The sequence below is a fragment of the Cavia porcellus genome, unplaced genomic scaffold, assembly GCF_034190915.1.
Source record: "Cavia porcellus strain 051 isolate PalLab524CR breed Dunkin Hartley unplaced genomic scaffold, mCavPor4.1 scaffold_7, whole genome shotgun sequence".
NCBI lineage: Eukaryota > Metazoa > Chordata > Mammalia > Rodentia > Caviidae > Cavia > Cavia porcellus.
The window spans coordinates 23,488,228-23,501,033 of NW_026947490.1; the positions used below are offsets into that span (position 1 = coordinate 23,488,228).

At 51.9% G+C, this 12,806-nt stretch overlaps 1 protein-coding gene across 1 annotated transcript; it reads right to left on the reverse strand.

Annotated features, from left to right (window-relative positions):
- Window positions 1–162: 162 nt before the first annotated feature.
- Window positions 163–3,031, reverse strand: LOC100722414 (optic atrophy 3 protein-like). The gene is made up of 2 exons (XM_003464678.5): window positions 1,538–3,031; window positions 163–1,425 (listed from the first exon to the last, which is right to left on the reverse strand). The coding sequence occupies exons 1-2, from the start codon at window positions 1,557–1,559 to the stop codon at window positions 1,043–1,045; spliced, it is 405 nt and encodes a 134-aa protein (XP_003464726.2). The 5' UTR covers window positions 1,560–3,031; the 3' UTR covers window positions 163–1,042.
- Between the last annotated feature and the right edge of the window lie 9,775 nt (window positions 3,032–12,806).

Consider the following 12,806-nt stretch of genomic DNA (forward strand, 5'->3'; position numbering starts at 1 on the left):
TCCGCAAGTCTCTTGCTACCTTAGTTTCCCCACGTGGGAAAGAATTCATAGGGTAACTGCCCCTCTCTTCCACCGGAATGCCCACAGCTTCTCCTAATTTAGTATCATTTGTCCTCACTCTGCAGATACACATAATGGTTCACAGGCACTTCTTACACTGGGTTCTTTACCTAAGAATACCTTTAATTACATAAACATTTAACAGTTTACAAAAAGAGAAAGGTGTGCGGAGGCCGAGAGCAGGAGTGGTTTGGTCTGGGGGTTTGGTGTGCTCCCGATAAGGCAGGAGGGAGGGCAATCCTTGAGTACTGTAGATGGGGAATAGGACAGTGGCCTCTACTCGAGGGACAGGTGGGTCCTTAGGCTACTGGGGAGGGGTGGGGCCCTGTGTTAGTACCAGGCAGGACCAGTTTCTCCTCCCCCGGGGCAGTTCTGCTGGAGGGCAGTGGGTCAGGTGGGCCGGCCAGGGGCGGCCTGAGACTAACGGGTGCGGCTCGGTGCTCCGGTTTGGAGCAGAGGATGGCGGCCTCTGTGGCGGGTCAAACACAGCAGGCACAGGTGACTTTCAGCCAAACCCAGTGCAAGGTCCTCCGAAAAGTGAGGTAGGTGATAGGTGACAGGGGCAGAAAGTCCTCTGGAGCTTTCTGCACTTTCTTGTGTTGGTCCCTACCGATGAAGAGGAGACCTCGTCTCCGCCCGCCCCATAGGAAGGAATCCCAGGTAGGCGGGGGTGGGAGTCATGGAACTAGAGGTGGTTTATCCTCTGCCTCCCCCTGGCGGACAGGTGGAACCCACACTGGGCGTTGCTCTTCCTGGTGCTGAAGCTCTGGGTCCCTGTGGGGACAGGGGCAGGGGGAGGGTGCCGGTCCCCCAGTTCCACCTGTGGGAGGAGGCACCGGGAGGACTGTGCCAAGGTACCCTGGGCAGATGACCAGGGAGGTGCCTGTTTGGACCCCATTACTGCCACCTTGAATGCGGGCCTGAAAAGAGCAGGCAGGGGCCCTCTGGCGGGGCGCGAGGGCCGCGGCAGGGACTGCGGGCCTTACTCCGGGGGCGCGGGCTCTGGGTCGGGGTTGCAGAGCTGGACCTGCACCTCCCGCAGCTCCGCGCGCAGCTCCTCCAGCGAGGCCCGCGAGGCGGCCGCGCGCACCTCCGCCTGCAGCGCCTCGAGCCCCAGCGCCAGCTGGCCCACCTCTTCCTGCAGAGCGTCCCACGACAGGCGCTGCTGCTGCTTCTTGCGGCGCCGGTGCGACTGCTGGCGCCAGTACTCCAGCATCAGGCAGCTGCAGGCGGTGACGAAGATGATGGCTTCGCCCAGCAGCTCGGCGCCCAGCTCGGCGGCCGCCGCCTCGTTGAGCGGCTTCACGGCTTCCGCTCTGAAGCCCATGATACGCATTTTGGCTCTCATCTCCGTCCAGTGGTACACTGCGGGGAAGAGGAGGTGGGGGCTGTGGCAGAGGCACCCGCACGGCCCCGCCCCCCGTGCCCCAGGCGGCAGCCAAACTAACTCTGCCGGCCGGCCGGAAGGCCTGCTTACCGCCTGGGTGGCCCAAAAGCATCCAGAAGATTCTAGCGAACAGATGGGGAAGCACACTGATGACCTGGAGGTGGAGGGGACCTCGGACTGGGTCCACTTCAGGAAGGAGGAGGTTATGAGCCCCCCCCTTCCCGCAGCAAAAAGGCGGGGCCTCCCGCCGCCCACACCCACCTCCTCAGGCCGGGGTGACAGTGCTCTGCTCTGCAGTGTGCAGGGAACACGCGCCTGGCGACCCAATGGCCTTTGCAGCGCTAGCCACACTGACAATGAGGGTGCCAACCCTTGGGTGCATAAACCGGCCTCAACCAGACAACACCTGAATTTCTAGCCTCCACCTTTCACCTCTTCAACCACTTTCCTCAGCAGCCAGGCAGATCCTTTCCAGCAATTGCCTTTTCTTACTTTTGGCTAGAATAACAAATGCACGAGCCGGGCGAGGTAACTCATGCCTGTAATCCCAGCACTTGGGAGGCTGAGGCAGGAGAATCATTGAGAGTTCGAAACCAGCCTGGGCTACAAAGTGAGCTCAAGGCCAGCCTGAACTGCATAGGGAGACCCTGTCTCAAAAAGACCAAAAAATAAAATGCACGGGGGCGGGGGGGATTTAGACCTAACAGAAAGGAATACCTGCAAAGACCAAATGGGTGTGGTGCCTGTAATCCCAGCACTTGGGAAGCTGAGGGATCCAAGGCCAGTCTGAACTACTTAATGAGATCCTGTCCCAAAGCAAAAACAAAGACAGATGGGAATCCACCTTCCTTCCTCCATTTTAGTCCTGCTCCTTAATTAAGGTTAACCCCACCCCCCATTTTTTATCTTTTCTGGATCTATTTCTTTTACATTTATTCATCTATTTAAAGATAAGATCTTGTTATATCGTCCAGGCTACACCCGGTGATTGAACTCACAACCTTGTGCTTACCAAGTAGGCACTTATGCTGAAGAGTTAAATCCTCAGCCCTGGGTTTTGTATTCTTGGGCTCAACCAATTCTCCTGCCTCAGCTTCCCTGATCACTGGGACTGTAGGTCCAGGCAGGGGACTTGCCTGGTATAATGCATTTTTTAAAGTGCTGGGACTAAGCTGTGCACAGTGGTGTATGCCCATATTTCCAGCACTCGGGAGGCTGAGACAGGAGGGTCATGAGTTGAAGGTCAGCCTGAGCTACCCAGGGAGTTCAAGTGCAGCCTGGACTATATATCAGGACTCCTATCAGAAACACCAAGCCAAACAAAAACTCTGTGGCCATTTGTCATTACTGTCTACCCCACAACATGGGTGGAATTTATCACATATTCTATGTCCTTTCCTCTGCCTACCAATCTTTTTTATTTTTTGCGCTGGGGATCAAACTCAAGACCTCGAGCTTGCCAGGTAGATGCTTATGCCACTGAGCTAAATCCCTGGCCAGCCTCCCAACTTTTACAAATAATTCTTTTTATTATTTACCATATATTGGAACTTCTATCATTCTAAATATGTCTACAGCCTCACTTTCCTGACACCTAGTCCTGTAAATACACCCCCTCCCCTCTCCTCCCCTCCCTTCCCCTCTCCTCCCCCTTCTTCTCCCCTCCCCCCCTCCATCCTTCTCTATTACCCAGCTTCACTTTCTCAACCACAGATTGTCTGGTATATACACAAGAGGTGGCAGTGCTGGGGACACAGGGACAGAACTTAGGCTTCAGACATTTTAGGGCTCTCCCTCTATGTCCCTATGTCTCTGGCTTTGTCTGTGATAGTCTTGTGTGTGTGTGTGTGTGTGTGTGTGTGTGTGTGTGTGTGCCAGGGATTGAACTCATGACATTGTGGTTGCCAGGCATGCGCTTATGCCACTGAGCTAAATCCCCCTGCTATGTTCTTATTTTTACATTATCAAGGTACCTTTTGGGGTTATAAGTCTCTAGTGCTTTATCCACAGGTTGAGTCTGAAGGTGAAACCAGAGAGCTTGTGTAATACTAAGGTTAGGTAGATGACAGTCACTGTGGATCCATAATGAAATTATACTTTTATTTCATTAAACCAATGCTATAGCATTAAATGGCAACTCCAAACCCTGCTTTGTGTCAGGTCACATTTATTTTCTGTCTTGGTGCTGGACTGTGTGCCAGGCAGGCACTGTGCCACTGAGCTGTATGCCTGGCTCTCGGTCACACTTTTGTTTTCTTATATTTCAGGCTTGATTTTCCCTGTGGAGCTTTTCGCTTTTCCTATCTGTGTTTCTCAAACTGCCACATAAGAGCCCAGATGCTCAGCTTCCCCGGGGACCGGGGTCAGTCGGCATTTTGCTAAGTAGTCCCCCAGCCATGGACACACCGGCTGTGCTCTGGGCTGCTTTGGGACTGTCCTCCCATCGTTCTTCTTCACACTGCTTCTCCTCTGTTGAAGGTTACTTTAGTTTTGCTACTGTACGTCCCTGTGGTGGATGAACTGGTGGTCACCTCGGAACACCCAGCTGAACTGAGTCAGCGTGGGGGTGCTGGGTGTGGCTTGCTCCCCTGAGGATCGCTGCCAACAGCGTAAAAGGAGAACCAGAGGGCAAGATGGTGCTGTTGATTCTCCTGGAGAAGCCTGTCACGCTGGCTTCCTGATATGAACTTGGTTGTTATCGTCGGAGGAGCTTGGGACCTCCCTGTCGCTGAGGGTGACTGCATTTCTTTCTGGGGAGCTCTGGTCCTTACTTTGAGCATCACTTCCCGGCTCCTGTGCAGTCCCCCAGCCTGCTGGCACAGATCCTTCATCCCTCTGGCGCAGACTTTCTAACTTCCATGCTGACCTTTGGTCCTTCCCAGTGCAGATCCTCCACATAGACATGCATGAGACGTTGTCGTGGCTCTAGGACTCCAGCTGGACTCATGGAGGACACTACCATAGGACCCCGCTGCTCAGCTGGGTTCTTTGGGTCTCTAGTGTGTGGACAGATCTTCTGCACTCCTCTGCATTTGACTCTTTGGGTGAATATTATAAAATAACCCCCAAGTACCTTTCGCAGAAAAGGTGTTAAGTAGGTAAGTGTGTTGAATCCTTACATATTTGGAATATCTTTTCCCACCTTCATGCAGGGCTAGGTGATAGTTTCTAGGCTCCAAATGACTATTCCAGAATCATATCCTTGGCAGTTTGAAGGCCTGATTTCATTTTTGGTGATGGCAGAGGGGCTCTGTATCATCACTGACACTACTGTGATGGGGCTGAGTGAATTCCGTCTTTCCCTTATTTATCTTCTTCTGTCTTCTATCTGTTCTTCTTTTCTGAGTAGTTCTGTGATAGCTTTACTCATGCAGAGGTCTGGCCTTGCCCTTGGCGCCTGGGTAATCTTTAAGTCCTAGGAATGCCCGGACTATCTCTGAGGCCTTCCACCATACCAAAGGGTTCTGCTACTCATACCATTTACGCTGGGGACCTGGGGCCATGTGGAATCAGCTCAGCCCCTGGAGAAGCCCACGTAGGTGGTCAGTTTCGTCTTTATCACTCACCTTCGTCAAAAGCCCTAGACACCAAGGCTGGGTGAGCCGTCCCGGTCAGCAAACCTCAGCACATTTTGTCAGTTATAGTTGCCAGGGGAGGTTAGAGCTGTGCCCTGGTGGAGGTAACAGGAAGCCAGCACATGGGACTGGATGGATGCTGCTTTTTTCTTGCTGAGTTTCATCTGGACCCTTCACTGTCGCACACCTCAGCTGTGGACATGGACCATGGACAGCTCTGTGGTCTTTCTAGCAGGTGACAGGAAACAACATGGTTTGCCAACGTCCGAACTTTTAAGAGTGCCCCTATCCTCCCCGCCTGGAACACTTCGGGGCTAGCGAGGCCCCTGGAGTCTCCTGGCTGTCCTGTGTTCCTGGTCCCTTTGCCTCCACATGCCGGGCACTGTCATGGACTTTCCTTTTCAGAATGCCCACGCCACCTCCACTTCCATCAGTTTTCACAGTCTTCCTCCACAAAAGATTTTATAGTAAAAACATCCAGCCAGCTTACAATGTTCACTCGGCTTTAGCACATCTACACTTTTTTCAGCATTTCTTTTTGGTTGTGGGGGCACAGGGTCTTGCTATGTAGTCCAGTCCAGCCTTGAATTTGCTATCCTCTTGCCTCAGCTTCCGTAGAGTCAGGGTTTGGTTACAGGCTACACCACAGTGGCTGCACCATAGCTATGTTTTGCTGAGTGGGTTAACTTGCAGGCTCTGAGGGTGCAGGTCTGTTACCCACTGCCAAGAGCACCCAAGGTGGAGCGGAGAGAACAGGTGGGCAGCCTCAGCCAGGCACCACCAAAATGTAGGCAGGATGGACGCTGGGAGTGACTCTCATGAGGCGCCTCTGCGGGGGCTTCCCCTTTCAGCCCAGCACTGATGCAGGCCTCCCTCATGGCTCCTGTCCCTGTCCCCTTCCTGCTCTCTGGAGCCCCTTTGACCCCTGCTGTCCAACCCCTACAGGAGGCAGCCACAGAGGCCTTTCCGGAGCAAGGCCTGGCCTTGGGCCTCCCTCACTTAGGCCATGGCGCACACTGGCCCCAAGGGTAAAGGCTGAAGTCTTCAGCAGCATCCGAAGGCCCTGGATAGACCTGAGGGCAATCTTAGGAAAGACTCTTCCTCCCTGTCACCTCTATCCTTTCTATATAGATTGTCAGTAGTTCATTTTCTATTTTTCTTTTATTTTTAAAAGTTGTATTAGCGCATGTATACAGTCCATAAGGGTTCCACTCCTCGTGAGGGGTTGGTGTGTAGGTGACACTTAGTTCTTTTCTTGTTCCCTTTCCCAGCCCTCCCTCCCCCTCCCAACATCGTTTAGTCCCCTTTCCATTTGTAAAAGATCCATCTTCCTATTATTTATCTTTTATTTTGCTCTTTCAGTTATTTATACTTGGGATACTCGTGGAAGAAAAACCATGGAATATTGAAGCATGCATGTCTGAGTGTCTGAGTCATTTTGCTTCACACTATAGTCTCAAGGTGCATCCGTTCTCCTGCACGACTCAAGGTGTTCCTTCTTTATGGCATAGTATTTCATCGTGTGCATAGATACATTTTCTTTATCCAACCATCTGTTCCTAGACACACAGGCTGCTTCCATTATGTACCTATTATGCGGTATGCTGCTAAAACATCGGTGTGTCTGGATCACTGTGATACATCTTTAGCTGTTTTGGAACAGTGATTAATTCTGTTTGTTTGATTTTGAGACAGAGTCTCATTATGCAGTTCATGGCCATCCTCCTGCCTCAGCCTCCCTAGTGCTGGGATTACAAGTGTGCATCACCACGCCCAGTGGTTAGTTAATTTTTATATGATTTGAAGACACCTTGTGATAGAGACAGACAGTGTTGGGTCCTTGTGTGCTTCACCCAGAGGCAGGTAGGTGGGACGTGAGCCGGATCCTGACCTGGCAGGCTCGCAGAAGAGGCCAAGTCACTGGAAAGCCAGGCTGGGTCTCCCGGAGCTGGTGTGTGACTTTACTCCGTCTCCCATGGCGGGGCCCTCCTGGCTGCTGATCCGTAGGATCACCTCGAAAGGTCTGAGATGGTTCCCCAAGTGCGTTGGTACTGGGCGGGCTCCGTGCTTCTCCCCAAGAGACAGCGCCTCGGCCAGGCACAGCGCACAGAGAGGGCTCCTCTGCCCTCCCCCCGCTGACAGCCAGATTCTGGGGGAACTTCACAGTCAGTTCTCAATTTGCCCCTGGACAGGCGCACAATTCCTGGGATTATAATAGGGATTTTTCTTGCATCTGAAAATCAGTTTAGTAAGATTTGACATCTTTGCAATACTGAATCTTCAGTTTCTTTTCTTTCTTGAGTGCCATCACACCCAGCTCAATAAACAATTTACTCAAACTGAATAATCCTGAATATAAATCAGGAGACCAGCATTGTGGTCAAGATCCAGCGAATGACAAAGAAGTGATAAATGAGGATGAGAAGCCAGATGCCAAGCTCACGTAGTGCGTTGTTCCATTTACATGAAACCCCAGCAGGGCCAGCCCCGGAGACAGCAGACTGGCGGTTGCCAGGGGCAGGACGCGATGGATGGTGGTGGCAGCAGGGGCGGGGGCGGGGGGGGTCCTTAATGGTGACAGGTTTTACTTTTGGGGTGAGTGAAATGCTCTGGAAGTAGACAGTGGTGAAGGTCACAATACTGTGATCACACTGAGTGCTGCCGAATTGTCCACACAGAAGGTTCATGTTTGAGTTATGTCAATGTCACATCGATAGAAAAATAAAGACAGATCGCATGAGATTGCAAAAGGAGGTCCTAGGGTGCTCTGCCTCAAGGTCCTGCAGACAGCCCAACCTCAGGGAAAGGGCTCCCTGCCCTTTGAGAACACTAAGAATCCGTCCCTGTGCCCGTGCCCACCAGAGCCAGTCACCTGTCACACCTGGAACAGGGGCGGCACCCAGACCACCCTCGACCGTGGAGTCACCACGTTCACGTCTGCAAGAACGGAGCCAGCAGGTGACCCTCAGGCACTCAAGAAGCACAAGTTACATGTGACTTTCGGAGCTGACTGCGAGGCCCAGGTCTGGAGCCCAAAAGGTGGTGAGCCTGAGGAGGACTCGCGCTGCTGTGTCTGTGAAGTGGTCACCTCTAGAGAGAGGTTTTCGGGGGGGGGGGGAATGCAGCATGGCTCACTCACTGCTGTTCACTCCCAGTCTGAAATGACAGTTGGGTCAATGACAGTCTGAAATGACAGCGCTTTAAACACCTGACTGGCTCTGTGGTTGGACTGGCTTCCTAACCACTTTTTTTTTTTTTTTTCTGGCAGCAGGATTATGTGACTTCAAATGCAGTTTTCTGCCTGCAATAAAGCAGATGGAAAGCCAGCTGGTAAGCCCTGGGGCAGCAAGGTGCCTCTGGGCCAGCAGGTGTCAGAGTTTGGTGGCAGGGACACCGGTGGCTGGGTCCAGGGAGCTGGCTTCTCTGTCGGTCAGGGCCGCCTGGCCTGGGTCAGCCACAACAGCACCCAGTCTGTTACTGATGCCTCAGAAGGCGTGCAGTTCTCCACTCTGAAAAGGCAGTTCCAGCCACTCCCGAGTGTGTTATCTGTCACCACAAACAGTGTGGTGGCTGCTGACCGCCACCCTTGTCAGATGCTCTCTAACTATGACGGCTGCAGCTGCTCGACCTTTGTCTCCAAGCTTGACCTTCCAAAACAGAGAATCCAGAGCCACACGTCTGCCACGGGACACTTCTGCAACATGGACAAGAGGGCGTGACTGAGGACCACGATGCGGCCAGGGGACACTGCACCAGCCAGCATCACTCAAGGTCACTCGAGGGTTTCCAGACTCCAGAGTCTTCCATCCAGGCCCCCCGCCTGGGCTGTCACCCTGGCGTTTGAGGTTCCTGTGCCTGTAACATTTGCTTTTGACCCAACAGGAGCCCCAGCACCAGGCAGCTGAGGTGTGGAGCTGAGGGAGAAAGGGAAACCCGAGATCATAGATAGACAGGGCCCGCCAGCCAGGGGTTGTGGAGGATGTGGGTAGGGGTTGGGAACCCTGGAGAGGCCACCGGGTGTGCAGCCAGGAAGGAGGGCAGGCAGGGCAGGTGAGCAGCCTGTGGATGAGGCAGACCTCCACCACCCCTGCTCCTTGTGCCTCTTCTGGGGGTCTCCCGGGGCCCACTCCTTGCTGGGGTCTGGATGTGATCTGTTGACCAAGGACGCAGATGCTGGGGGCTCGGCCCTCGGCAAGATGGCATGGAGGCAGTAGAGCCCTTAAGAGGCAACTTCACTGGGGACACTGTCCTCAGAAGGGAGTCAGGCAGTGCTCCTGGGAGCCTGACTTGGTTCTCAAGGGATACCCAGTGTGGTGGCGGCACCTGTAATTCCAGCACTTGGGAGGCTGAGGCAGGAGGATCTACAGGAGCTGGTGGTCAGCCTGGGCTACATGGTAAAAGAGCACGTGTAAGCACCAATTGTCATGAGTTCTGCCTTCAGCTCTAGTTTTCCATGCCACCATGTGACCCCTTTTTCCTTCCCTTTTGTTATTTTTTTTTTTAATGGTGCTGGGGATGGCTTCACACATGCTAAGCAAATGCTGTGTCACTGAGCTGCACCCCAGCCTTGCTCAGCCTCATTTGAGCAAGCCCTGTGACAGCAGGGCCTTTGCACATGCTGAACCCCTAACTGGGAGGCCTTCCTCTTCACCCAAGCTGCTGCTTCCCTCCCTGGAGGTCAGGTCATCAGTGGACCTTTCCCCCAGTCAGATGCTTTCCATCCTCCCTGTGGGTTACTGGGATACATTTTCAACCAGAGTTTCCAGCTCATGACTGGAATTTTTCTTCCTCCAGGCAAGTCATAAGAATGCTAATTGTCCCGCTGTTAGCTGGTCAGAAGGAAACTTTCTGCTGTCCTTGTGCAAGAGTGGATCATGAGATTCTCCTCATGTTGGGTGTGGTGTAATCCTAGCTTCTTCGGATGCTGAGGCAGGAGGATTGCAACAATCCTACCCCATTTTCCTGAAAATAAGGCCTAAGTGAACAAAAACCTAGCATGAGTTTTCAGGATGCTCATAAAATAGGGCCTACCCACAAAAGAAGCCCCAGTTAAGATCCTCAGCCAGACAGGACCCTTTAGTGCATATGTTATAACATATGAGGGATGCAGCAAATTATAAAGTAGTGATATTAACATATGATTACACACAAGTGAATATTATTAGCATTCATATTTAAAATAAATGATAGTATAAGTGATCATTTATACATAGTTAAGTATTTGTAAATACCCAAGCAGGTGCCTTTGGATGAGCAGTAAATACTTGTGTAAACAGATGAACTGGAGACTTACAGCTGAAGGACGTACTACCTGCACTTGTGTGAAATAAATGTCCTCTGAATTTTGGTCCTGCAGTTTTTTGTCCCTTTTGTGTGACTTTTTTTTTTTTTTTTTGGTCTTTTTGAGGCAGGGTCTCACTATGCACCTCAGGCTGGTCTTGAGTTCACTTTGTGGCCCAGGCTGGCCTTGAACCTGCAGTGATTCTCCTGTCTCAGCCTCCCAAGTGCTGGAATTATAGGCACGGGCTACTATGCCTGGCTACGGACCATCATTGTTACTTGTCATCATTTTGGGGGCCCCTGCTGTCTCCTTAGTCTTCAGTTCACACTTGATTTCATGGACACTTTGGGAAGCCTAACCTGCAAGAGGCTGTGACATGGGTGAAGAATTCACAGGACCAAATTGCCAACAGCTGTGTGGCCAGTGCACTACAGCAGGCCACATGGACATGAAGCCTCATTTAAGGAGAGTTCTGCTGCTGGGCATGAGAGATGGCAGGCTGTGGTCCCACAGGAAACGGAGTCTCAAAAATTCAGGCTGGAATTTGGGGTTTGAAAAGTATGATATTCTGGAAGATAACATGAATAAATGTGGATTTTTGTACATGAATAAATAGCCAGCCTGAGATACACAGTGAGTTCAAGGCCAGTCTGAACTACATAGTATGAATTTGTCTCAAACAAACAAAAATAGATTTTCATATATGAATAAATGAGTAAATACGGATGACATCCCTGTAAAGAAGCCTTACTGTGTCTTTCAGGGTCACAGGATTCCTCCCAGGGAGGGGACTCATTTCTTGGAAATAACTTTTTTTTTTTTTTTTTGGTGTCGGGAATCAAACTCAAGACCTCGCGCATATGCCAAGCAGGCACTTGTACCACTGAGCTAAACCCCTGGCATAACTGAACTTTTTTTTTTTTTAATCGGTACCGGGGATCGAACTCACGGCTGCCTGCTTGCAAGGCAGGTGCTTATGCCGCTGAGCTAAATCCCCAGCCTGCATAAGAGTCTGTAAAATGAACAGCAAGGCACGGAGGTGTGGCAGAGCCAGGCGGGCACCTTCGACATAACAGAGTCCCCGTGTCACCTGGTGCCTATCTGCCCTCCCCTGGGGTGGCGCCCACAGGAAGCTGTCCCGGCACTGCCAAGCCAGGGAACAAGGGAGCCCTGAGGTCAGGGCCCAGGCCTGTCACCTCCATCAGCTTCCCTCTTCCAGCATGTCCCAGTGTAGACGCCAAGAGAGCCTTTGACAGCGGGGTCAAACACCCGGTGTTCACAGAAGGGGAGCCCTGCCCTTCGGGTCCTGCCACCCCATCTGCGCAAACATCATCCGCCAGAGGGCGCCGCAGACCTAGCAGACATGGGGCGGGGCCGCGCCACACCCGGTGGGTTCCCCCAGGCTCTCCATATATAATCCACAGGTATATAATACATGTAATGAGGCTAATGTTTTCCTGGGGACTTTTTGTGGTACTAGGGGTAGAACCCTGACCTAGCGCCCACAATCACTAAACTACATCTCCACCCCGTGTTTTTGGTTGTTGTTAACAAGGGGCCTGCCTTATGTAGCTCAGCCAGGCCAACCTTGAACTAGGCTCCAGTAATCCTCCTGCCTCAGCCTCCAGAGTAGCTGGGACTCGAGGTTCAGCCATGGCATTTGGCTGGTATACTGCATTTTAAAAGATGACAAAGATGTGTTTCAAGATGTGTAGCTTGGATGAATTCCAACTTGCTTCGCTCTGTATTAGGATGAGATAGTTGACAGGGATGCAGAACAGTACTCCTTGCTTTGGCCAAGAGTAAGTTATTTGGCACTGGTACCTGACAACATGACAAGCCCTTTCAGATTCAGAGACAAGGAGACATCAGTGAGAGGCGGCTTGAAGACAGAGGAATCTCTGACGCAGCAGCACCCAGAGGCTTTGCTATTTCACTTTGCACTGGTTCACCAATGCCTTGGGACCTCAGGAAATTTTTACAGTTTTCTACAAAAACATCCTCAGCACAGTCCAGGGGTGCTGGAAGCTCATTTTCTGTCTGGTATGCAACAGATGCCTTAAAGTTTAAAAGTCAAGAAATCAATGAGATGCAGGGGGGAAAACATCAAAGCAGCTGGGGCTGGGGATTTAGCTCAGCGGCATAAGCGCCTGCCTTGGAAGCAGGCAGTCGTGAGTTCGATCCCAGGTACCAGTAAAAAGGAAAAAGACAAAAAAAAAAAAAATCAAAGCAGCTTCAGATGGGGCTAGAAGGTGAGAGATCTGACCACTTGGAGGCCATCAACGAGAAACCCCTGGGATGCCCTGCGGAAGCCAATGCACTTTTCCATCTTCCTTTTATGGCTGGACATGTTCCCATTCAGAAGCCTTCTGCCCCGGTGGCTGCAGATGGCCCACCGCATACCCTAGGAGATCTCGGAGACTCTGCTCTGCAGTTGCTCCTGATGACAGGGAAAAGCAATCAAGCCACGATTCAGGGAGTTGAGCCCATGTTGGAAACACCC